Source organism: Zootoca vivipara, chromosome 6 (genome assembly GCF_965207765.1).
Source record: "Zootoca vivipara chromosome 6, rZooViv2.hap1.1, whole genome shotgun sequence".
NCBI lineage: Eukaryota > Metazoa > Chordata > Lepidosauria > Squamata > Lacertidae > Zootoca > Zootoca vivipara.
The window spans coordinates 19,902,649-19,928,090 of NC_142589.1; the positions used below are offsets into that span (position 1 = coordinate 19,902,649).

At 49.0% G+C, this 25,442-nt stretch overlaps 1 protein-coding gene across 2 annotated transcripts in view; it reads left to right on the forward strand.

The window, feature by feature from the left end:
* Positions 1–24,533, forward strand: part of EPHA8 (EPH receptor A8) — a 40,658-nt gene extending 16,125 nt beyond the window's left edge. Inside the window, exons 3-16 of one of the 2 annotated variants that reach the window (XM_088671288.1) lie at positions 1,199–1,534; positions 4,946–5,070; positions 6,197–6,359; positions 7,668–7,761; positions 8,172–8,239; positions 9,802–9,927; positions 10,176–10,361; positions 14,032–14,093; positions 15,122–15,331; positions 16,916–17,065; positions 20,146–20,340; positions 20,599–20,603; positions 21,063–21,218; positions 24,419–24,533. In XM_088671288.1, the coding sequence (XP_088527414.1) occupies positions 1,199–1,534; positions 4,946–5,070; positions 6,197–6,359; positions 7,668–7,761; positions 8,172–8,239; positions 9,802–9,927; positions 10,176–10,361; positions 14,032–14,093; positions 15,122–15,331; positions 16,916–17,065; positions 20,146–20,340; positions 20,599–20,603; positions 21,063–21,218; positions 24,419–24,533 (1,991 nt within the window). Of the gene's footprint in view, positions 1–1,198; positions 1,535–4,945; positions 5,071–6,196; positions 6,360–7,664; positions 7,762–8,171; positions 8,240–9,801; positions 9,928–10,175; positions 10,362–14,031; positions 14,094–15,121; positions 15,332–16,915; positions 17,066–20,145; positions 20,341–20,598; positions 20,604–21,062; positions 21,219–24,418 lie in introns of both variants that reach the window. The other variant, XM_088671289.1, reaches the window with a different exon arrangement.
* The last annotated feature ends 909 nt before the right edge of the window (positions 24,534–25,442 follow it).

A 25,442-nucleotide genomic window follows, 5' to 3' on the forward strand; every position in this document is an offset into this window, starting at 1 on the left:
GCACTGCATGCAGAAGGGCCCCAGTTCAAGGTGGTGCTGCCAATTAAATGAGGGTTGTTGTGAGATTGAATGGTGGTGGTGGGGATTTATATATATACCACTTCTTTGGAGAAAGAAGTGGAATATAAAATGCAATAAATAAACACAACGAAAACATTTTGAAGATTTGTATGCAAGTTGCTGGATGATTTTTGTCTCCAACTTCCCATTTGGATGAGCTCTTGAGTGAGCCCAAGCACAGGATCACACCTGGCTGTCTCTAAATAGTTAGAGCTGGTGGAAAACTCACCTGTCACCAGGCACGGCACACCATTTATCTCCTACAGACACCTGCCTGGTTGACAATCATATATGATCAATTACATGCACACAAACACACACACATATACTGTATGCAAACAGAAGATTTAAACACCTTACACTGAGATTATGCACCTGGGCAAGCCAATGCAGTGTTTTGCAGCCCATTTCCCTGGCTCAAAAAGAGGGGGCAGTATCCTTATATCCTTGTTCAGCATCCCCCTGCCCCCCGCTCCCTTCATGCTTTAGCATTGACCATGCTGGTTGGTGTGGATGGGAGTCCAACATCGTCTCAAGCAGGAGTAGCCAAGGTTGTGCCCTCCGGATGCCTCGGGGCTGATGGGACTTGTAGTCCAGTAATATCTGGAGGGAACCACCTTGGCTGTGCCTCATCTGGAGAGCTGCACGTTCCCCACTCTGGGTTATACAGGGTTATATGTCTACAGGAGGAGAGGAGAGAATGCAGGGGGGGTCTGCCTGCAGACCTCTTCTCCCATCATCTGGGGGCAGCCATTCCATCAGGCTGCCTCGCTGGAAGAGAGAGGAATCAGAAGGCTTATTGCATCACCTTTGCTGGAGGCCTGGCTCCATCAGGCACCTCTTGCTTTTGAACTGTGCCAGCTGGCACAGGAACAGCTGTTCACAAATTGGTGCCTGAGGTTTGGCTTCGGTTTTCCACTTTCTGCCCTGTCCCCTTTCTCTTGTGTGTTGTGTTGCGAGTGTGCGTTTTGAGATGATAAGCCTGTTTTGATGGGATTGCAGGCTGGGTTCGTTTTTTTGACTAAGAACGGGGTGCAAATGCCCTAAATAAATGAACAAATATTAGGACTGTCATGGAGGTTCCTTCCACCACTTCCCACCATCAGGCTAAACCTGCGCTTCTTCTGATCATTTCCAGGTCCTCCCTCTGCCCCCGTGAACCTGCTCTCCAGTGTTAATGGCACCTCCGTCACCCTCGAGTGGTCCCCGCCTCTGGACAAAGGAGGCCGCAGCGACATCCTCTACAATGTCTTCTGCCGCCACTGCCTGTGGGATTCTGGCCAGTGCGAGACCTGCGGCACTGGCATCCGCTTCCTGCCCCAGCCAGTGAACCTGGCCCAGGGATCTCTGGCTGTCACCAACCTCCTGGCCCACACCAACTACTCCTTCTGGGTGGAGGCCGTCAACGGGGTCTCCGACCTGACCCTCGAGCCACCGAAATTCGCTGCCGTCAACATCACCACAAACCAGGCAGGTAGGAGATGCCCTCCCCCTGCTTGCCCTGCCAGACTGGCTTTCAGCTTCTGCTTAGCCTGCATCTCAGGGGCTGGTCCAGCGCTGAAGATTGCGGATCTCACTGAATGAGGAAGGAGGTTTTTTATGGCAGGATCAGGCATGTAAGAAGCTGCCTTATACTGAGTCAGATGCCTGGTCCATTTAAGTCAAGTGTTGCCTACTCAGTGTTGTTCAGTACTGGCACCTCCCCCCCCCCAAATGCTAGAAGTGTGGCACTTAATGTAACAACTTCATGGTGAGTACCAGCATCTTTTTTCTAAAGAAAAGAAGAGAAAAAAGCCCTGGCTGGAATCCATTGAGGTGCTCCCAAATTGAAGTGACATGGCTGGTTCCCTAGGTCAGATGTCCTTCATCACCAGCTCCATGTTATTTCAGGTGGTTATGTGGCCTACTTTACAGACGGCAGTCCTCTCCTTGAAGGGCTGTGCAGATCATGAACATTGCCATACCCTCCAAGATTTCTCCAGTGAAAGTAGGGATATCCTATTCAACAACAAGAAGACCCTGTCCATCTGAATGGGTTGCCCCAGCTACTATGGGCAGCTTCTATCATATATAAAAACATAATAAAACATTTTTTTAAAAAAACTTCCCCATACATCTAAAGGTTGTATGGTTACTTATCTCCTTGGCTCGGGGAGGTCACATAACTCCATACCCTCCAACGTTCCTCCGATGAAAATAGGGACATCCTTAGGGGACATTCCAGGATCAAATTGGAAACTGGGATGGCCTCTGTAAATTCAGGGCTGTCCCTGAAAAATAAGGACGTTTGGAGGGTCTGCTTTGCTGATAATGTTGAAAGATAATGAACATGAAGAAGGAAGGGGCCTTGATTTCCCCATCAATGGCATCTTTATAATTGGCTGAGCAGGCACCCAGATCACCTGGTCACAGTCGTCTCCACTCCTGTGCTAGGTATTGCACTTCTATTTAAATTGCAGCAATCATTTCAAAACGTGCATTTCTGCATATGTATGAGCCCTGGGTTCACCAACCGTTTTGGGCCCATACACACATTTGCGGACTGGAGAAACTGTTGGTGGGTACTATGCACACCGCAACCAAGCACACACTGCAACCCATTTTATTAGCAACAATGGAACATTTCTTTCAAGCCTAATTCCATGGGCACCCACAGGTGCCACTCTGGCAACCCCCAAATTGGCATGTGCAGATTTTATGCAAGCTGCTGCCCTCTGTGGACCTCCTTTTTTCATTTTGGCAGTGCCTAGGTGCCCACCTTCTCTCCTCTGTTGCTTGCTTGATCCTCTTGAAAAGCAGCGTAGACTAGTGGCTATTGCCACCCCTGTGGCACTGAATCCCACAAATTTGACTGATTTCTAGAAATTGCATGAAGAAGTCCTTTCCTTCCATGCACCCTGAATCTATTGCCAACCAATTTCACAGGGTGATCTTTTGCATTCTAGTATTATAAGAGAGGGAGAAGAAATCCTCTCTATTTACTTCCTCCACACCAATGAAACATTATATAAACCTCTTTCATGTCCCTCCAATAGTCTTTTAAAAAATAAAATAAATAAAAAGCCTTTCTTTGTGAGGAAGATTCTTCATCCTCTGTTCATTTGGGTTGCCTTTTGTGACCTTTCCCAGTTCCATTATTTTCTGCTTTTCTTTTCTTTTTCTTTCCCCTCCATGATAGAACCAACCAGAACTCCATCTCACATACCTACCCTACTCTGGATGTTTTGACCCATTAAAAACATTGCAGATTAACAGAGCAATCCTATACATGTCTGCTCAGAAATGAGTTCAGTGGAGCATAGCGCAAGGTAAGTGGGCGTAGGATTGCAGCCTTAATTCATAGAGTCATAGAATTGCAGAGTTGGAAGAGGCCCAAAGGATCATCTAGTCCAATCCCCAATTGTTACTAATTCTAGAAAGCAGGAAAAGATCAACACACCAATTTATTGAGGAATGAAGTACTCTTCCAATTCTGAGTTGGAGTATACTTTGATGAAGAATTCTTTCAAATTCTCTGGAAAAACCACTTCTGCGCCTGCGTCGGAGGTGGAATCGTGGGCGTCACAACTCGACCATGCGCACAGGGGCTGAGAGCTCAGCCCCTGAGCGATTGGGGGTTCCCGCCCGCATCATTCGAGGGCTGACCAATCCTGTCGGCTGGGGTGTGTGTCCTGCTTCCTTTAAGCAGGTGAAGGGTGGGAAACCGCCCTTTTTCACCCCGCTCACCAGCTGCATCGGTTCACCCGCCCACCCACCCTTTAGGGGCCTGGTAGGATTTTTTCCACTTGGGCTAGCCAAGGTTTTTTTTTCACCTACCTCATAGCAATTCGTCACAACTATGGGTTTGGGTGGTTAGGCATTGGAAATTGCATTAGAGCTGAGGAGGGCAGGTAGCGCCATCACCTGCCCTGCAAATGGAGGAGTATTCCGTTAAAGGATTCCGGGGGCGTGGTCTGGTCCGAAGCCTAGGGAGGTTAAGGCCGTAAGGCATGCCCCTAACGGTGATCACAGGAGGAGTTCCGGTTGATGTACATCACTGGGCTTCTTCCTGGTGGTTAACTCTTCCCGGACGTCCAACACACGGGTTGGCGTTGGATATAGATGGTTAGGGTCCAGTGCCTAAGCCAATACTGCTCAACATCCATAACCAAATAAAGTTGTGGCCTTTTTGCCCATTTAAATTTATCTGATGTGTTGTGTGTCTTTATTTTCACGGGGAGGGAGGGGACATCGCCACACAACTTTCCTTTGTCAACAACACTTTCAATGGCAGATCTTTATTCCAGACGGTGTCTGTATCAAGCTTGAAACTGATTGTTTCTGGGGGTTTTTCAGATTAAAATTAATTTTGTATTGATGTCCTGGAGTATTGATGTCCTGGCAGTTGCCTGACAATGCCACTAACTGGTGCTTGTTGTGAGATTAAATGTAATCTCCCTCTTATAGCAATTGCTGTACGGCTGAGCTTGGTCAGATAAGTCACCTAGAACCTCTTGACCCATTCAACAATGGTGTTCCACTAAGGCAGATGGAACAGAACCCCACCAACCTCAGTCTCCCCTTGGCCAGCTCCTATCTTTCTACTGTCTTACTTGCAATCAAACAGGAGGTGGGCCCACCTTGCAATGGCTCTGGCTCCATCTACAGCTGGCCTCCTTGCTTTCTCTACTACCACCATGGCCTCTCTCTCTCTCTCTCTCTCTCTCTCTCTCTCTCTCTCTCTCTCTCTCTCTCTCTCTCTCTCTCCTCTAGAACTGTAGAGTTGGAAGGGATCCTGAGGATTATCTAGCCCAACCTATGCGGCAGTACCATACAGGGATCAAACCTGCAGCCTTGACATTATCAGCATCCCCCTCATATGGTCTCCTATTGTCTGTTTCCATAGCTCCCTCCCAAGTGCTGGCCGTTCACCAGGAGAACGTGGGCCAAAACAGTGTCACGCTCCTGTGGCAGGAACCGGATCAGCCCAACGGCATCATTCTGGAATATGAGATCAAGTACTATGAAAAGGTAAAAGCAATTGTGCTGGTTGGCCTGTCTGCTCTATCTGTGTGCCATTGCTTGTGCTAAACCTCTCCATCCAATTTGCTTCCCAGGTTCCAAGGTACAAATAATGCTAATAGAAATCTCCCTCCTCTTCCTCCTCCTTCCAGAGTCTTGCTTCCACAGGGCACCTCTCCATTAGCAAGCCGCTATTTATTTCTGCTTCCTTTTATTTCCAGACTTTGTTCAGACAACTGTGCATGTGCAGTTTCTCACGGGTTTCAGCTTGCCTTTTTAAAAAAACTTACAAATTACAGTTGTAATGATGACATTGATTTAATCAAAGTGTAAAATGGAGTTCTGACATGACTGCATGATTACATCAAGATTGCACGCACAACTGCTCATGCTCCGCCGTGCACTGATTAAATCACAGCACAACATGGAATATTAATGCAATTGCATGCATGTGCATTGATTAAATGCAGTTGCATCAGGATTCCATGCACATGTGCTCATATGTGCAGTGACTAAATTGCAGCATAAAAAGGAATCCTGATGGAATTGCATCATGGTACCTTCTTGACCACATTTCATCCATCCTCATAAGCTCTGGTGGTTGGTGTGCTTCTGGAAGCCATGAGGAAACCAAGTAAAACCATGAAGCCCTGCATTTGCCAAATTCCAACACTGATTTTAGAAAGTCCCCAAGTTAACCTGAAAGCCAAGCAAGTATGGAAAGGCTGAAATAAACCCATCGCTAATTCCTGTTCCTATTGCCAGTCATACCTTCTCTAGCACAAGGCTTTGGTCCAGGGGTGAGGAATATTCTTTTCCAGGGAGCCTTCAAAGGGCTGGTGGTGGGAGTGGCCAGATGCAAAAGTGATTGGAGCAAAAATTGTAGACGTTACCTTTGTATAAAATGCTAGTTCCTGCACCCAGCCGTCCTCAACTACCATCCAAAAGACATTGCCAGTTGAAGGACACATTCCAGCCAGGAAAAAGCAGTGGGAAGGCAAAATAGGGCTGATGATGGGGTGGCCTGGGGAGAGTCCTGATGGCTAGATAGAGAGGCCCAGAAGGCCACGTTTGCCCTCCAGGCCTGAGGTTCCCCACCCCTGCCCTGGACTGATGTCATGTTCTGCTTCTCCAGGACAAAGAAATGCAGAGCTACTCCACCCTGAAGTCCAAAGGCAACAGCACCACCGTCTCAGGCTTGAAGCCAGCAACCTGCTATGTCTTCCAGGTCCGAGCCCGCACCTCTGCCGGCTGTGGAAAATTCAGCCAGGTGGTGGAAGTGGAGACCGCCAAAGCAAGTGAGGCAAAGCAGGGGGAGGAGAGGGGTGCACAAGAGTGAAGGTGTGGGATGGGGCAGGACTGGATGTCCAGAGGCATTTTGTATGGGTGGGGCTGTATGTTAGGAAGGCACCCCACCCCAAAATGCAAGCTCTCTTTGCCTGCAGTGGCCTCCAACCCCTACAGGACATTACCCATGTCAGAGAAGGAGTTCTCCCTCCACTGCTGGAGGCTCTATGCCCATGAATTGCCGGTTGCTGGGAATCACAACTGGGGAGAGCAATGTTGTACCCAGGTGCTGCTTGTGGGCTTCCCTTTGGGGCATCTCTTTGGCTACTGTGAGAACAGGAAGCTGGACTAGATGGGCTCTTTCTTATGTTCTTATGGAAGGGAGGGCTAAGCCCAGAAGGGGGAGAATTAAGGCTCTAGGGCAGTGTGCTGACACAGTCATGATCCCTGTTATCCTTGGTCTGAGGTTCTTTATAAATTTTGGACATGGGACTGAAGGAGAATCAGGCAAACATTGAGTCTTCCAGATGTTGTTGGACTCCAGCTTCCATCAGCCACAGCTCAACGTAGGAACAGAGGCAGCTGCCTTAGAGGGAGACAGGCCAATGGCCCACCTATTTCAGTTTTGTCTACAATGACTGGTAGTGGCTCTCTAGGGTTTCCACAAAGAGTCCCTTCCAGTTCTTCCTGGAGATGCCAGGCATTGAACCATAGACCTTCTGCATGCAAAGCAGATGCTCTATGAATGAGCTGCAGCCCTTCACTGTTAGAATTCCTCTCCTGCTTTACCATTACTTTCCTCCATAATTCCTTCTCCACTGGTGTTCTCAAGCAACAAAAGCGTATCAGCTATGGAATGCTGCAAAAAGAAAGCCACCCCTCAAACTGCTATCCTAGTGGTCTCCCAATGATCTCCCACTAGTAAGTCATGCTCAGGGAACAGTCTCCATTCTTAGGAAGATCATATTTCCTTGTTGCTGGATCAGCCTTGCCTCTTTGCTTCCTTGGGGAAGGGCTGTAGTGGAGTTGTAGAGTTATCTGCATTGCATGCATGCAGAAGGTCCCTGGTTCAATCCCCAGCATCTGCAAGTAAGGCTGGGAATTGTCACTATCTGAAATCCTGGAGAACCAGTCAGTGTGGACAGTCTTGAGCTAGCTGGACCTGATGTCTGACTTAGTGAAAGACAGCTGCCCCTCTTCCATGTGGAGTCAGGATTCACTGAGCCCAGGGATAAAGGGAAAAGAACAGTGCACATGTGTGGGTGTTTTCCTGTCTCAGGCTGCAGAGCTAGAATCCTGCAATCTTTCTTTCCCAGTAGCTCCCCATTACGACACCACAGCGGTCGTATGGACCTGCCTCACACTCATCAGTGGCCTCGTTGCATTGCTGCTCTTTCTGATCTGCAAGAAGAGGTAGGCTTATCTTTTAAGGGCAGATCTCTCACCGGGGGTCTCCTCCCAAGTGGTACGCTTCTGCGTGTTAGCATGCACAGCTCCCCTAAGAGGAAAAGTTGCAACATTTGGGGTTTGGCCTCCTTCTTCTTAGTTTGGAAGGAAGGCAAGCAAGTGATAGCCACCAACTTAGATGGCTTTAAAAGAGTTTTAGACCATTTATGAAGGAGAAGGTGGATGGAGAGCACAAGTGGAGAAGTCGCTGTTGCTTGCGGATTTCCCATAGGCACCTGGTTGGCCACTGTAAAAACAGTCTGCTGGACTAGATGAGCATTTGGTCAAATCCAGAAGGGCTCTTCTTGTGTTCTTAGCATATTTTGTGTCTCATCTCTCTCCCCACCCTCCACCCTGCCGCATCACCGGGCGTGCAGACACTGTGGCTACAGCAAGGCTTTCCAGGACTCGGACGAGGAGAAGATGCATTATCAGAACGGACAGGGTAAGAGTTGAGCTAAAGCTTGTCCAGTGACCTTCATGTATGCCCACTCTGCAGCACCAGAGCTCACATGTCCATTCCAAGAGTAAGCCTTGGCTAGTAAATGTGCAGGGTCAGAGCTTTCATCATGGTGCACATGGAACTCTGACACTGTCCCAGGAGGCAAAGTGAAGGCATCACTGTATCTGGATGGCCCAAGGTTTGAACCACCTGGGAGGAGGATGCAACCTTGATGATAGGAAGTTGGGTTCTCTAGAGGAAGAAGCTTCATATGAGCCTATCTCTGGTTCCCTGAGGTATGTTTTGCTAGATTGCTATTGCTTTCCCTGATATCCTTTCAGGGCTATGGAGGCCACAGATGATTTCCCTTTGGCAGAGGACTTTCACTTGACTTCCTCAACCATTGGCCACTGTAGACAAGCCTAAAGCATAGGTCTTCAACCCACAGGTGGGTCGCAAGGCCACACCAGGTGGGTTGCAGCAAAGCTCTTGCTTCCATGTTGGATTCCAGCTTAGGCTGACCAGACCAAAGGGGCACTACGTGCTTGTCAGGACTGGAATGTGTTCTTCTGATGAGATGCTCATTTTATCAATTTTCATGAGTGGTGCAATGTGGCAAGTGATAGGCACACACTGTTTTTCACTACGATATATATTTCTGACCAACCGCATGCCTATGCCTTTCTCCTGACGCATTGGAGGACTGGTGCATATTGCTCTGTGAATTGCCATGTAATGATTGGTAGTGTGCATTATTAGCACTTAAAACTATATAACAAAAGTGAAAATGTGGAATTGGGTCCCATGTTGTAGCTTGGGGGTCTCAGGTGGGTCTTGGGTCTCAACTGGTCAAAGATCACTGGCCTAGAGCAGGGAGAGAATTGCTGCTGGACCCCAACTACCATCAGCCTGACCAGCAGGGCAAATAGTGAGGGATGATGATCCTAAAATGTAAGTCCTTTCCCTTCTCCTAATGGGATGTATCTCCAGCACCTTCACCCCAGGACACACCAACTGGCCTCACCTGAGCATCAGACACCTGCTGCTGCATCCAGGACAGATAAATCTGTTTCAGTTTCTCTCAGTTCCTTGGGTCTTTCCCCCAATCTTAAATGTGGTTATCCATATGTCCTCCACAATTTACAACTCTCTTCTTTTTAAATCTTCATGAAAAATTGCCAGCATCTTAGTGTTGATTACTCCTAAGAGACACATTTATTTTTTGTAAGCAGTTTTGACTGACATGCACATTTCCGTAAGCAGTGTTCCATTGTATAATAGTGGGGATTTTTTTGTAAATGCATGCGGGATTTTTTAAATTTATTTTTTAAAAAATAATGTTTCATGTATGTACACATTGCTTGGTTAGAGAACTGCACTGCAACATTCAGGGAAGTGCAAATTTCAGAGGGTGGGTGGGGATCAGTTTGTGTATTGCTTTGGGAAGTGCGAAGGAGCCAGTTTCTCATTCAAATGCAAACAATATCGACTTTCTCCCCTATCCCTGCTTTGCATAACTGCCTCAAGCTTCATGTCTCTTCTGTCCTTCCCGGAATGCCCTACAGTGAAATTCCCCGAGTCAAAGTTCTACGTGGAGCCCCACACTTATGAGGACCCCTGCCAGGCTGTGCATGAGTTCACGCGAGAAATCGAAGCCTCCAGGATTAAAATTGAGAGAGTCATTGGGTCTGGTGTGTACTCCCTTTCCCCCATAGATGTCCCTCTCCCTTGACCCAGAGAACACCCAGGGGCAGGGGAAGCTGCTCTTTTAAGGCAAATGGGGCACCAGATCTCGTTTTCTCAAATGAGAATCACTGGCCTTCTGGAAAGTTCTCAGAAGCCTATCTGAGGGTGGAATTGGGGGCCAAGGGAAGCTTGGAAGGGGCTTGGCAGTAAGATGAAAACTGAATGTGATGTGCTGGTCCATCTTGGTCTGCAGGAGAGTCAGGAGAGGTGTGCTATGGCCGTCTGAAGCTACCTGGGAAGAGGGAGGTACCCGTGGCGGTCAAGGCCCTGAAAGCTGGGTACACAGAGAAGCAGCGACGGGACTTTCTAAGTGAAGCAAGCATCATGGCCCAGTTTGACCACCCCAATGTCATCCACCTGGAGGGAGTGGTCACCAAAAGTAAGTGTGAGGCCAGGTCTGACTCAACTAGGTGAGTTTAGCGTATGGAACAAGAGGGACATGTCTCATGACTCCAAGGGGCTGCTAGAGAGAATGATGTTGTTCAAAACACTTTGCATGCCTTTGATTTGGTTGCAGTTCTCCCAACAGCCTTCTCCTCCATGCTACTGTCCAGATGTTTTGGACTCATTGCCAATGGTCAGAGATAATGGGAGTTCTAGTCCAGAACGTTTGGATGGCAGTAGATTGAATAAGGCTGTCCTAATACTGTAAGAGAGGCCTATGTTATTTTCCTCCATAGTGCAGAAGGTGGCAGGTTTGAGAGTGTGTGACTTGCCTAAGGCTACCCAGGGCACAGGTGAGATTTGAACCAGATCCTTCCTGCTTCACAGATCAGACTCTTAGCCAGTAGTTAGATTTCACGGTTATTTATGATGTGATGCCACAACTTTGCTAGCTAGCCTTCATCCCCATTACTCTCTTCTTCTGCCTCCCCTGACCCACACACCTATCTTCCTTCCATCATTTCCTATGAATAAGGACATCAAGAATCAATTTGTGTGCAATGAGGGTGGAAGGGGCCAGTCTTCAGAAGAACTGTGGGATATTTGATGCCCCAAGTAGAGAGAAAAACTAATCAAAGACCTTTTTGATATCAGTCTGGACTCATCAGCATTGCAGACCAACCCAGAAAGGGAATTTATTATGAAGATGGGAGTCGTGAATGGTTTTAAGAAATCAATCTTGTTTCAGGGATACCTGCGTCATTGAGGGACATTGGAAAGGCATTGGGCAAGTCTCATCTTTTTTCAAACTCGGCCTTACTAGTGGCCACATGCATTCCACCAGCCTCCAATTATTTTTTTTACCCTGACCAGTCCCAATGCAAATTAGGTTCAACATGTATGTTGAGAAAGTGATTGTCAGGGATGAGGACCCAGCAGCCTTCTAGATTAGCCTTTGGCTAATTACACCATCTATGGCCTTTTAAGCTTTGTGTCCGTGGCTGGGGATTATTGATTTTAGTTGTTACTATGCTCTATATTTGTTATGTTTTTATAGTGTAAACTGCCCATGTGATCTTCAGATGAAGGGCAGTATAGAAATGTAATAAATGAAACAAAAATAGATGCTGTTGATCTTCAACATCCATCAGCCCCGGCCAGCATATTCAAGGATGATGGGAGTTTGTGGTCCAACATCTGGAGGACCACAGATCCTCCTTCTTTGGTTTAAATCAACATATGTCACTGAGTTTTGGTCTCCAGCGTCCATGACTGTGTTCTCTTCCACTGTCAGAAACATTATGCCTCTCAAGACCACTTGCTGGGAGTCGCATGTGGGCAGAGTGCTGTTGTGCTCATATCTGGTTTTTGGGCTTCCCATGAACATCTGGTTGGCCAGTGTCAGAGCAGGATGCTGAGCCACATGGGTCAATGACCGATTCCTTCATGCTCTTCTTCTATTCCTTTGATCCACCCATCCCTACCTACAGGTTAGACCCCTCTGAAAACAGACACCTACAAGGGTCCAGCCCGAGACTTGGTAACCTTCAGCTTGGATTGGCCTAACTCTCTGGGTGGCTGGCCAGCTGTCAATTGTTCTGAAGCCTCAGGCGGGAGTTTAGTCCTCCTCTCTCCTTTAGTTGTTGCCTCTCATTTCAGAGGGAGAGGAAGGCAGCCTGTCCCCGGCTGCTGTCCTTGCTTCCTTACGAATATCATTAGCAAAATGAGCCGTTGATTTGGGTTTGTTCTTCCTGCAGCAGTTCATTTGATGGAGATGAGAAAGAGGGAGAGGGGGAGGGAACGTTTGGCTTGCGCTTCTGACTCTCTTTTGCTGCACAGAAGTAAAATGCCCTTTTCACTCTCTCTTTTTGGGATGAGCTGAATTGAATTGAATTATAAAGCTGGGGAGGATGGGGAGCTTTCGGGTCACACTTCTGATGCAAAGCATTATGGTAATAGGATGCAAATATCAGAATGACTTAATAACATGAACGGTGCCTGTAGATTGTCCGTCTTTGATCCTGTAAGGAAGTCTCAGGAACTATGGTGGAGCAGAGAGGGCTTTCTAAATGTCCCTTCCCCACCAATAAGCACCCCAAGACCTGGCACCAGCAGTTAGTCAAGTCAGACACTGGTCACACGCCCCAGGGACACTGCACTGCCTGACCCAGCTGCCTCCTTGCCTTCCCCACTGGGCTCCAAATCAGCCCTACTGGAAATAACCAGGCATATGTTCTTCTTTGGAATGAGAGCGAAGCCTGAACTCTAATCTGGGGGTTACCCCAAATGCAATGTCCTGACCTAGAGACTCTGCAGTTGTTATAGCTCTATAGGCTCTACAGGCTCTTCCAGGTTTGACATACCTAGATTTCTATTTGGGAAAATAAAGATGGTCGGTGACCACCATGGGTGGGAATCAATCTTGGCCCCCATTCAAAAGTGGCACCACTCCTCATCTACTTCCAAAATAAATAAATAAAAATTCCTTCAGTAGCACCTTAAAGACCAACTAAGTTTATATTTTGGTATGAGCTTTCGTGTGCATGCACACTTCTTCAGATACACTAGAAACAGAAGTGTCAGACCCTATATATATATATACAGAGGGTGGTGGGGGTGGGTGGGAATGGGAGATGGGCTGATGGGAGTGGTAAACCTGTGGATGGCTGTTAATGGCTGCTGATGGCTGCAATTAGTCCTGGGCTGAGGTGCTAAAGAAAGCTTGATCATGCATAATGAGATAAGAATCCGATGTCTCTATTCATCCCAGGTGCTTCCATGGTTTTAAGCTTGGTAATGATTTCCAATTCCTGTTTGTCCAATATAGAGAGCTGAAGGGCACCGTTGGCATTTGATGGCATACACAATGTTAGAAGATGAGCAATTTGGCCTGAACAAACAGGCCAAACCCTACGCCAAAGGATAAATGGACATAAATCTGACATCAGAAACCATAAGACTGAAAAACCAGTAGGAGAACACTTCAGTCTCCCAGGACATTCTATACAAGATCTCAAAGCAGCTGTTTTATTACAGAGAAATTTCAGGAACAGACTGGAAAGGGAAGTTGCTGAATTGGAAATCATTACCAAGCTTAAAACCATGGAAGCACCTGGGATGAATAGAGACATCGGATTCTTATCTCATTATGCATGATCAAGCTTTCTTTAGCACCTCAGCCCAGGACTAATTGCAGCCATCAGCAGCCATTAACAGCCATCCACAGGTTTACCACTCCCATCAGCCCATCTCCCATTCCCACCCACCCCCACCACCCTCTGTATATATATAGGGTCTGACACTTCTGTTTCTAGTGTATCTGAAGAAGTGTGCATGCACACGAAAGCTCATACCAAAATATAAACTTAGTTGGTCTTTAAGGTGCTACTGAAGGAATTTTTTTATTTTGCTTCGACTCAGACCAACACGGCTACCTACCTGTAACTACTTCCAAAATGATATCTTGGAGGGGGAGGGGCATCTGGGAGGGCAGTGAGTGGTGCAGCGACTGAAGAAGAAAATACTGCACAGTTGTGGTCAAGTAGAAGGGGGGACCCATTGGTGCCCCTCGTCCACACAGTGTCTCATACCAGACCTGAACAGACAGAAACACATCAGCTTCAAAGGCACATCTCTATTAACTTGACCTCTCTTGTCTCCTACAGGCAAATTAGTCATGATTGTGACCGAGTACATGGAAAACGGCTCGCTGGATTCCTTTCTCCGGGTAAAACAGCACGCCTTCTTATTCATGCTGCATGGTTCCTAGCAGAGTGACTGACAGGAGCAAGGAGAGGCGGGTGCTGCAGCCTCATGACAGTGGTGTCTGACTGGAGGATCACAGGAGGAAGGATAGTATAGAGCCCAAAATGGTTGAGAGAAGGGCAGCCAGAATGATCAAGGGGGGTGGAACTGATGATAGGTGAGCTGGCTCAGGCATGGTGTTCATAATGCCAAGGTTGCAGGTTTGATCTCCATATGGGACAGCTGCATATTCCTGCATTGCAGTGGTCTGGACTAGATGATCCTTAGGGCCCCTTCCAACTCCTCAATTCTATGAATACTAGAACATGGGGCATCCCAATGAAGCTGAATGTTCTTCCAACATCTCCCAACTTTCAGGAAAGGATGGAAGAAAGCATTGCTTCACATGGTGCATTGTTAAACTCTAGAATTTGCCTCCACAAGGGGTAGTGATGAACACCAACCTGGATGGCTATAAAAGTGGATTAAACAAACCCATGGTGGCTATGTTCTGCTTCCAGTTGCTGGATATCACAGCTGGGGAAAGCACTGTCATATCCTGGTCTTCCCAGGCATCTGGTTTGCCACTGCAAGAACAGCATAATGCACTAGAGCACCCTTTGGCCTGATCTAGCAGCCAGGCTCTTCTTATCTTCTTCAGTGTGAGCCCTGAAATGTAACCCCTGTATTTTAGGTTGGTCCTGGGATATGCATTAGTGGGATGCAGTGTCGGCTGGTGCCTCCAGGGGTTGCCCATGAGAGACAGAGCCAACTCATTCTAGTTTCGTTCCCGTCCTCTCCCTGGTGAGATCTATAAAGGCAATAGCAAGGAGGAGGAAGCTGGCAGGCAGTGCCACCCACTGGACTGGCTATAAGTGAGATGGCTGGCAATCTGGGGCTGCTTAGAGGCAGCATGAGTTTGGTGTGGCAGTGCCCTGTTCGCCCTCCAGACCAGCCTCTACCGGTGACATGACATTGGCTGAAAACTAACACGGGCTCATCTTTCTTCAGAAACATGACGGGCAATTTACGGTGCTTCAGCTGGTCGTCATGTTGAGGGGCATCGGCGCTGGCATGCGCTACCTCGCGGACCTGGGCTACGTGCACCGTGACTTGGCGGCGCGCAACATCTTGGTCAATGGCAACTTGGTCTGCAAAGTCTCTGACTTTGGCCTGTCGCGAATCCTGGAGAACAACCCTGAGGCTGCTTATACCACCACGGTACACTCTGGCTTGCGGCTCCTTGTCATGATTAAGTTGTGATTATGATTAGCTTTCCTTTTTATGGAGTCCTGAGGGTGATGATGATTTTACATACTGCAGGATTGCCATGGTGGTTTCTAAGCCTCTGAAAGGTGACTGGTGGTCTCTTGGGACCAGTGGCACCTGGTAGGGCAGAAGGTGGGGAGCCCAGCAGTAGGTGGAGCCAGAGGCAATGACAGGCAGAGCCAGTTATTGCTAGTTTTGTACCCACCCTCCTCTCTAATGCATTCTACAGGGGCAACACTGATGCTGGCAGGTATTGCCACCTCTGGACTCTGAAAGCAGAGAGGCAGGTGGGGTGGGTGGGTGGAAGAGGGCAGGCTGAGCTTAGCAGGGCAATGCCCCATTAGCCCAAATGAACCCCACTCCTCTGTAGTCATTTAAGGCATCTGGAGAATTCCCTGGACCTTGACAGATTCTGGGGAACCTTCCTCCAAGCAGTTTTGTAGCTTTGTTGAATTGGTGCCTCTTCCTGCACATCCTAACTGGGGGGCTCTTCACGCACACATGCACACAGAGAGAACCACATTCAGCTTAACTCTGCTTGTCCCCTCCTTGTTTCTCAGACAGCCTCCCCACCCCCCACCCCCAATATTCCTTCCTCAGCAAAATATAGGGGCCTGGCTTATATATATACCAGGAAGGACCATGGTCTACTATGCCCAATATTGTCCACTTCGACTGGCAGTAGCTCTCCAAGCTCTCAGCACCTGGATATGCTGGGAATTGACCATCGAACATTATGCAGGCCAAGCATGTGCTCTCCTGCTGAGCTACTTTCCTTAAGGATGTCTGATCCTGCTCTCTGGAGCCCGTCAGGTTCCCATTGCCCCCACAGCTTTCTTTCACTGCCTTCCTCCAGCATCTGGTTCTGCATTTGAGATGTTGCTGCTGATGCGGCTTCAAAGTTATGAATCCGGGCAGCTTGCAATGCTCAGAGGTATCCTGAATCGAGCTTCATTTCCCCCAGAAAATGGCACGCACATTTACAGCATAGATGGCCTTTTGAGGGGCAGATGAAACCATCAAGATATACCCAATGGTACCTGGAAATAACTTTTAGGAAAAGGCAGACATCCCTATAATGCGCCAGCCTCATATGGTTTGATAAATATTGAGCTGATCCCAAATTGAGCTAAAGGATCATTCACTCACCACTAATTTGTATGTAAGTGATGGAGAATCTGAGGCCTGGGGGGCTGAATGCAGCCCCCAAGCAGGGCCGTCTTAAGTATATTTGGCGCCCTGGCACCGTGGTGCGACGGCTTCCCAGATGGGAATGTGGCCCTCAGGCTGAAAAATGTTCCTTGCCGCTGCTATGCACTCTCTCACTGCTTACCTTTAACTGCAGAAGCCCATGCACACGAACATAGCTGGCTACGGAAAGCTCTTAGCTAACTTAGCAGCCAGTCAATGGGTCAGGGTTTCACACTCCCTGGGTGCCCCTTTTGATGAATCCAGTGGTTCTTGGTGGCTAGTAGTGGTTGCTTCGCTCAGGTTGGTTGACTTGCATGTCTCTGCCTTGGACTTTCCTTATTGCAGGGTGGGAAAATCCCTGTTCGGTGGACAGCGCCAGAAGCCATCACATACCGGAAGTTCTCGTCGGCCAGTGACGTGTGGAGCTATGGCATTGTCATGTGGGAAGTGCTGGCCTATGGGGAGCGGCCTTACTGGAACATGACCAACCGGGATGTAAGGGAAGCAGCTGCTGCTGCCCGTGACTTAATCTATTCCACCACCTAAAACAGAACTTGCGTGAAAACGATCCCTGTAGATTAAAGTATTGTGGGAAGGGCACTGTGCACATCCTTGGGTCATTCCTTTTCCCAAGTTGCCAGGAAGACAAGAATGGTCCCTGCTGGTGGGACCAGAGTGAGTAGAACTGGTTGCAGCCTCTGGAACAGACTCTGGAACCAGAGACAGGCACCCTTCTCAACTCTCTGCTCCTGCACTTCAACAGGAGCTTCCTTCTGCTAAATCACACCATTGGTCCATCTAGCTCAGTACCGTCTACACTGACTTGCAGGTGCTCCCACTGGTGGAGGAAGATGGGTGGGGGGAGCGCACCACCCCTGGCAGCATGATCCCAGTGGGGTGCCATCGTAGCTGCCGCCCCCCCCCCCCCGTGCTGGGCACCATGCCCCAGCAGGCGGTGCACCACACCCCTGTGGGTGGCGTATCACAGCCCCAGGACATGCACCAGCCATGCCCCCGCCTGCTCTCCGCCCCCCGGTGCCAGAGCATGAAGCTCCACCAGTGGGTGCTCCGCAATAGTTTTAGACAGGGATTTACCTGTCTAAATGTTGGGAATTGTACCTGGAACCTCTTGCATGGAAAGCAATGAGCTATGGCCCTTCTGTTAAGATGTGAGAACAAAGGAACTTGCCTTATCCCAAGTCAGACACTTGCCATATCTAGCTACGTAAGCACACTTACTGTCAGTGACTCTGAAAGGTTTCAGGCAGGAGTTGGGCACAGGGCCATGTGTGGGCAGAAAATGGAGTGAGAATAGAAAATGTGTGGGGACGTACCTCCTTCCTCCCCCCTCCCACATACTTTCTGCCACTCTATTTTCTCTCCCTCTCACTCCTGCCCCTGGCAGTTTCCTGGAAGAAGGACCATACTTACCAGAGGTCTGAATCGATGACCTAAAAAAAAAAATTTCTCCCCTTCTTCCCATCACTCTGTCCACGGTGGCTCCTTCTCTCATTCCCCCTACACCTTGGCAGAGCTCTCTGAACTGATAAATTTCAGAGGGCCCCCACCCCACCCCACTCCACCACCAGCATCGCTCCACCAATTTTGGCTCCTCCCATGTTCTCCCATGCCCCAGGATTTGTTGAGACCACATTCCATGCTATCAAGTGTGTTGGTCTTAAATGGGCTCCATGGGGATCTTTGCACTGTGACAGACTAGCTGGCCTCTCCTTGAGGAATTTGTTACTCAGTCCAGACAGGCTGCCAGCTTAGAAGGAAGTGTGCCCAAGAAGGCATCAAGGAAGGGCAATGAAAGAGCAGAGGGAAGTCGTTCAGCCAGAGGGTCAATCTGCCATAGATGTCTCCCCACCCCCCACCCCCCACAACCTCTGCACATCATAGTTGTTGGGTGGGATTGCAAAGAAAGTTGTAATTTTCAGAATTTTCGCTACCCAAACATGGCATGGCATGGTGTAGTTGCACACTCCACACTGAATGGGATTCCACGTGTGTTCACAATCTTTTTTGTCGAAAATTTAAAATGCTTCAATTAATTGTGTCACTTGATTACCCTGTTAAGAATCAATGGATAGCCTTGTTTTAAAAAACCAAAAAACCAAAACATGAATTGCAATTGAGTCAATTCCCTGGATGAATCGGGCAATAATTACCTTGACTAGAGCACAGAGCCTTGATCCCTGGCTCGGTCTCTTCTTATCCATCCCTGCGTACCCTCCCAAATGAGCTAGTCTCCCACCCTCCAAGTCCCAGCGTGGCTAGTACTGCTCCAATTTCTCTCTCTCGCACCTCTCTCTCTCTCTCTCTCTCTCTCTCTCTCTCTCTCTCTCTCTCTCTCTCACACACACACACACACACACACACACACTGTATGTTGCAGTGGGGAAGAAGTGTAGATCATGCAAGCATTCTGTGTGTGTCCACAAAACACTAAGTAAGCAATTGTAAAATCATACAAAGACACAGCATACCGGAGCAAAAGAGCTGGTCATTTACGAAACAGACACAGCTGCAAAGCGGGGCGGGCTTAGGCTCAAAGTGAACGAACTGGGGAAATCAGGCAAATTGCACCTCCGCTCTGTCCCTGTAGCCTCCAGGGACAAGAATGCAAGTAGAAGGAAATTCAGGCGAAAATAAGCAGTGGGAATTGGATGTGGCAGTTGATCTCTGGCGGGAGCTGGTCTCTACCTATTCAAAAAGGGTCTTCCACAAATTTGACATGAGGTCTAGAAGCACACTCTACTTTTCCTTTCCTTTTCTGCCATCTCTCTCTTTTTTTTAGCAGCACAGTATCCTTTTCCAAGGATTCTTCAGGCAGCCCTTAAGGCCCAAGGCTGGAGGTTAACAAGATGGGATGAGAGAGAGAGAGAAAGATTGGACAAACTGTTTCACAAACTGAAACACAGCAGTCCTTCCGCATTTGCAGTTATCTGAATTTTGCAAGGCAGTCCAACCAAGTAGCTTTTAGAGAGAACACACATTAGGATGGTGTGGGCATATATTAGTGAAAATAACATGAAACTGCATTCTATTGGGGGAAATTGCTGTGTTAAAATGTGTCTGTTATGTTGCACGTCATATGAAAATGTGTATATAAGGAGAAATGCTGACGGATTTCCAAGAGGATTTTGTTCTTTTCTTTAAAAATGCAAACTGGTATGGAAATGGGCAAAACTAATTTTAAGACTGGAAAAATGAGAGGCATTGAAATGGACAGGTTCACCCTTCCTTAGCTGCGACTGTCTTTCCCTGCTTCTAAGCTTCTCTGGGGGCATCAAGACAAACTTCTTGACCTCACCTAGCATGGTGATTCTTAGAAAGGCAAACCTTGGGAGAAGCAGTACTGTGTAGTGGTTAGAGTATCAGACTAGGACTTAGGAGACCAGGGTTCAAATCTCCACTCGGGCATGAAGCTCACTGAGTGTCCTTGAGCTAGTCACTCCCTATCTGCCTAACCTCCCGTGCAGGGTTGTTGTGAAGATAGAATGGAGAAGGGCAGAACTTTGAGTGCACAACCTTGGAGGAAATAAATGCACATTGTCAAACCTTCATCACAGGTCATTCAGTCGGTGGAGGAGGGTTACCGGCTGCCCGCCCCCATGGGCTGCCCCACAGCCCTGCATCAACTCATGTTGGATTGCTGGCAGAAAGATCGGAATGAGAGGCCACGTTTCCCCCAGATTGTCAGCATCCTGGACAAGCTCATCCGCAGCCCACAGAACCTCAAGTGCACAGCCACAGTCAACAGGTGCGTGTTCGCCAGCAGAGAGATGCTCTGCTCCCATGGGAAGAGAACTAAGCTAGTTGTGTGCCTGGAAACCAAAGTAAGGCCATCGCTGTCCATTGTTCCCCTGGCAATGAGGGCAGGAGTGGAGGAAGGCAGCCAAGGGTAGTTAGGACCACCCAGGACAAGGTGAGGTGATGGGGGGGGTGTCTATCATGCGCCATCGAAATTAGAATGAAATTTTCAAGCACTCTGTGAATGAGACAGACCCATTTATCTGTATGAGTCATTGTTCTGACGTCTATTGACACACACTAAATGGAGAACTCTAGATCAGTGTTTCCCAAATTTAGGTCTCTGTGTGTTTTTAACTACAACTCCCATCACCCCTAGCTAGCAGAACCAGTGATCAGGGATGATGGGAATTGTAGCTGAAGACCCAAGTTTCGGTGTAGATGTTGGGCTACAATGGCTATCAGCCCCAGCCAGCAGGAATGATGGATGTTTCCCTTGTCTGGCTTACTGGCTCTGAACAGAGCGAGCCAGAGCTCAGCTGGCTGTGCTCTGCCTTGTTCTCCCTCTTGTCAAGAAGCAGCGCATTCTGGGAAAGGGGAAAAAAAACAAAACTGGCCTTTGCTTCTTTAAGTGCTGTGTTATTACCACACGCTTTCTACAAATGAAGGGCTGCCGGAATCATTGCTCCGCCTTCCACTCACCTCTCCCTCCTGTGCTCCATCTCTTGGGTTGCAGATTCACCCAAACCATCTCGGAACGAGGCTGCATCGATTTCACCAGCTGTGCAACTGTGGAAGACTGGCTGGACTCCATCCGACTGGGCCGATACCAAGAGAACTTTGCTCTGGCCGGCTACTCTTCCCTTGGCATGGTGATGCGGATGAACATCGAGTAAGCACAAAATGGGGGGGGCAGGGGGTGAGGGGGCCAAAATGGGGCTCCAGTCCCAACATCTCCTCTTCAGTCACTGTGCTAGGCACCATGGCAGGGGGAAGGACTGAATGTGGCTCTCTAGATCTCTAGATCTCTCTCTCAGGCTCTTGGGACCTTCAACAGGCTGCACCCTTCATTCCCCCTGCTTTGCACCCTCCTTGAGTCTTTTTGCCTTGCTGGAATTTGTCCTTGAACTCTGACCATGCACTTCATTTGCATGGCTGGAGGCTAGAGGGGTGTGTGTGTGTGTGAACTAGCCTGCTTTACATCTCGTTCTCCACCCACCTTTCCCTCTGGCCCTGCCCACCTTTGGCCTTTGGCATGTTAATCAGAGGGAATGTGGGTCTTGGGCTGAAAAGGACTCCCCCACCCCCTGTACTATGACTGTGACACCCCTTTCCCTGTTATACTGCTGCAGACCTCAGCTTGCGCCCCCGCCGAGTCTGTGGGAAGCAGAGGCAACTCAAACGCGCAGCTTCTTGGCTGCTCGGCCAGCCCTCCATCTCTCCCCCTCCTACTCAGGCAGGGCAGCCGTCGGTGGAGGGGCGAGGGGGCGCCGCGCTGCCCCCCACAAAGTGGAGGCCAGGGCCCCCCGCCCCTCTATTATGATGCCCCTGGCCGCACACACGCGCTCTCCCCCAGGGCGGCGCCCAGGATGAAACTTCTTCCCGAAGTCAGTTTCACCTGGGCTCCGTAGCCCCACCCACGTTCCCACTTTGTGGCCCCTCCCCTCCCATGCCTTGGCCCCATCCCTGAACGACCATGGCTCCCCCCCCCTAGTTTTGATCCTGGGTACGCCCCTGATACTGCACCACTTACCAGCCCCAGCTTTGGCCATGCTCCTCTTTGGTATGGGGCCCATGCTATTCCACTGAATGGAAGCTGGTGCATTGGGATACGTGGGGCACTGCCCCTCCAAGTTCAGTCGGCCCTCAACCAGCCCCCATCCAAACGGTTTTCTATATGCTGTTTCTCCTAGGAAAACCCATTTTTAGTGCTAAATTGGAGCAGTTGTCAATCTGCAGGAAACCCGGATGACGTTTCCTCCAATTCAGTGGTAAATATTGGGTTTTCCTTGAGGAAAGCAGTGGGACAAGTGGAAGTCTGGATGATCCCCCAGTCTAGGGGGTGCAGCTGGCTGTTGTCTTCTTAACCTCAGTGTTGCCCTCAGCAGAGACAAGGTTGGGGACCAAACCAGAATTAGTTGGCTCCATCTATCATTGACTCTGGGTCTGCCTCTCGTTGGCTCTGGCTCCACCTACTGTTGGCCTCCCTGCTTCCCACCCTACCAATCCCAGTGGACATCTGCCTGCTCTGCTGCTGACCTCCAAACAGGATCCCTGGGATGCATCTACAAGCCTCTTGGATCTTCCTGCCCCTGCATTTTGGGAGCCTAAACTGGTGTACAACCTATCAATTGAAAGAGGCCAGGAGAACCATTAGCATTGTATGAGGAGCGCCAGGCGATCCTCAACCACAGCTGAGGAGCTTTCTGTTCCAGACTGGGCTGTATCCCCCACCTGTTCTGGCTTGAACAGAAGGTGCGGTTCTGTTGGAGAAAATTGGGAAGTGCAGATGTTAAGAGACTTAGTTATGCTTGTGCAGGAAATAGGCAGCTACCTCACCACCACCACCACCCCAGCCAGCACAGATTCCTCCTCATGCTCTCAGAGAGCAGCCACAAAACATCAGCAGAAGCTACTTCATTGCTCCATGGGTGACCAGCAAGGCATTCTAAGGGATCCTGGCCCAGGGCTCCTTCAAGTAGGGATGGGGGCGGGGATTATGACTGGGCTTGCATTCAAAGGCGAACCAACCTGATTCGCAATTTCAAATGTGCCAACCGAAGCACAGCCTGTCGTTCAACATTCACACTTCTCTGCAATGCCGTTTCTCCAGCCACGTCATGTGCACAGAAACGCGTATACTAAGTGTCCTTAAAACTGTATACGCTCGTGAAAATACGACACAATAAGGCATTCTATTAAAGCGTTTTGCAAAAGAATGTGGGTATTGGGCCAAATTGCATACGGATGTGTGTTTTTCGGGAGGAATTCACGCTAAATGACTGGCGAATTTTCACAAGGACTCTTTAAAAGGGCAGGGAGGGGAGCCAACTGCTTTGGAAATGTGGAGACCTGGGCTCAAAGTTGGAAAAATGAGAAATGGAGAGAACTTGAAATTGAGAGACTTGCCCATCCCTACTCTCAGGGGCAGTGGAGGTTGTCCCATTAGGGCAAATTGTGCACTGCCCCAATAACCTCTGTGTGCCCTCAGCCTGCTCCCAGCTGCCTGCCATCTTCCTGACAACCAGTCCAGAGAGGGTGTCCCTGGCTGTCAGCTTCCTCCTCTGTAGTCTGTGTTGCTGTTGTATAGCTCAGCAGGGAGGAGATGAGGACAAGATTAAAATTAGTTGTTTTTTTCCTTTCATTGGCTCTGTCACCACTCACTATTGGCCTCACCCTACCATTCCCAGTGGGCACTGGCCACCACTGTGGTGGTGGTGGTGGATCTGTCCCTTATCCTATTGCCGTATCAGTTTCAATTGCCCCTGAAAACAGTTTCAATTGCCCCCCCCACCACTCCTTTGGATCCAGGTCCTGGACAGTGATCACAGTTTAGATAGAGCCCTGCAAAGAATCTCACTTAAAATGAAAAACAGGGAGAAATACTCATTCCGCCCCTCCCCCGTGATTTGCTTCAGTGAAAGATTCTCCCTCATTGAACACACTTTTGCACTTTCAATTATCAAGCAACCTAAATGGTGTTTTGGAAGGACGTGGGTAGAATCTCATTTTGTATTGCAAGATCCATCGGCATAATGTCGCCTGGCTCAGAATACCCATGAGCATTATTAGCTAGACTAAGAGTGGGAAGCATCTGGCCCCAGCAGGGTGTGTATGTCAAATGTGGCTCTCTCTATATGACCCCAGGACCTCCTTCCCAGGCCATGCCTTTCACCAGCCTTGCTTTATACCCCCTAGGAGTGTTTCTTCCTGATTGCAGCATGTCCTTGAACGGGCTAAATGTTGCTCTCTAGATCTCTTTCTCTCTGGTTTTTGGGACCCTCCCCAGGCCACACCCTTCACTGCCCCTACTTTGCACCCTCTTCGAGTGTTCTCCTTTTGGTCTGCCTGATGCCGCCTTTGTTTCCACAGTGATGTGCAGAGTTTGGGCATCAGCCTCGTGGGTCACCAGAGGAAGATCCTGACCAGCATCCAGATCATGAGATCTCAGCTGCTCAACACCATGGGCTCCAGAAGACACCTGTGATGGACCCTTCCTCTATAGACCCAGAAGCTTCTTCACCTGTGTTGGTGGCTAAGCGCCTGCCAAGGAGAAATTCCTCTAAAGGGTTTGTGGTAGGATGGTTGGTTAGACATAGGATTCTGGGCTGCACACAGAGTGATCTGCCACTCTCAGCGGAAGGCCTGTTCCCCCTGGAGATGGAGGGCTGGGGCTTGCATTGCACAATTCATCACTAGGGTGGACTTCATATGCACTGCAGTTCCCATATCTTGGACTTTGCTTGCAGAGGGCCAAGGACTAGCACTTCTGCTGTGCATGATGGTCCTGACCATTCTTCATGAGCAGAGATGGAGGACTATCAAGGGACTTTAAGCCTTATCCTGCCATCCCATTGCAATAAGCTCTGGCAGGCACCCAAGCTGCCCTTTATTGGGATGGAAGAGAATGGGCTTTCAAGGAACACCTCATCAAAGCCAGGACAGGCAGAGAAGATGAATTCTGGGTCCTCACCTGCGCCTTGGAATCTGAGATGATCCTTTTGGAAGTGGAGGATGTTTCCTGCCGGGGAGGAAAAAGCCACACTTTGAATCTACCAGCAGTTCACACCCACAAGCCTGAAGTTTGGGCTGGGGGCCCAATACTTGGGGCCACAAACTCAGGTTTCCCACATTCCAGCTCACCCAGCCAGAGACTAACCTGATGTGGCCCAGTTCCTCTTCCGGGTCTGGGAAGAGACTATCTCTGTTCTTCCATTGCTGCTAAATGAAAGACCATCATCTGTTTGATCTCTCTAATGTCCACCAAGGTCTTGCCCTCACTGGGGCAGGACGGGACCAGACATAGCCTCTCTTCAGCTGCTAGGAAGCACCACTGTACTTCTTCTGGTCTTTCATTGTGGGATACAGGGAGGGGTGGGGTTGATGTATTTTGGTT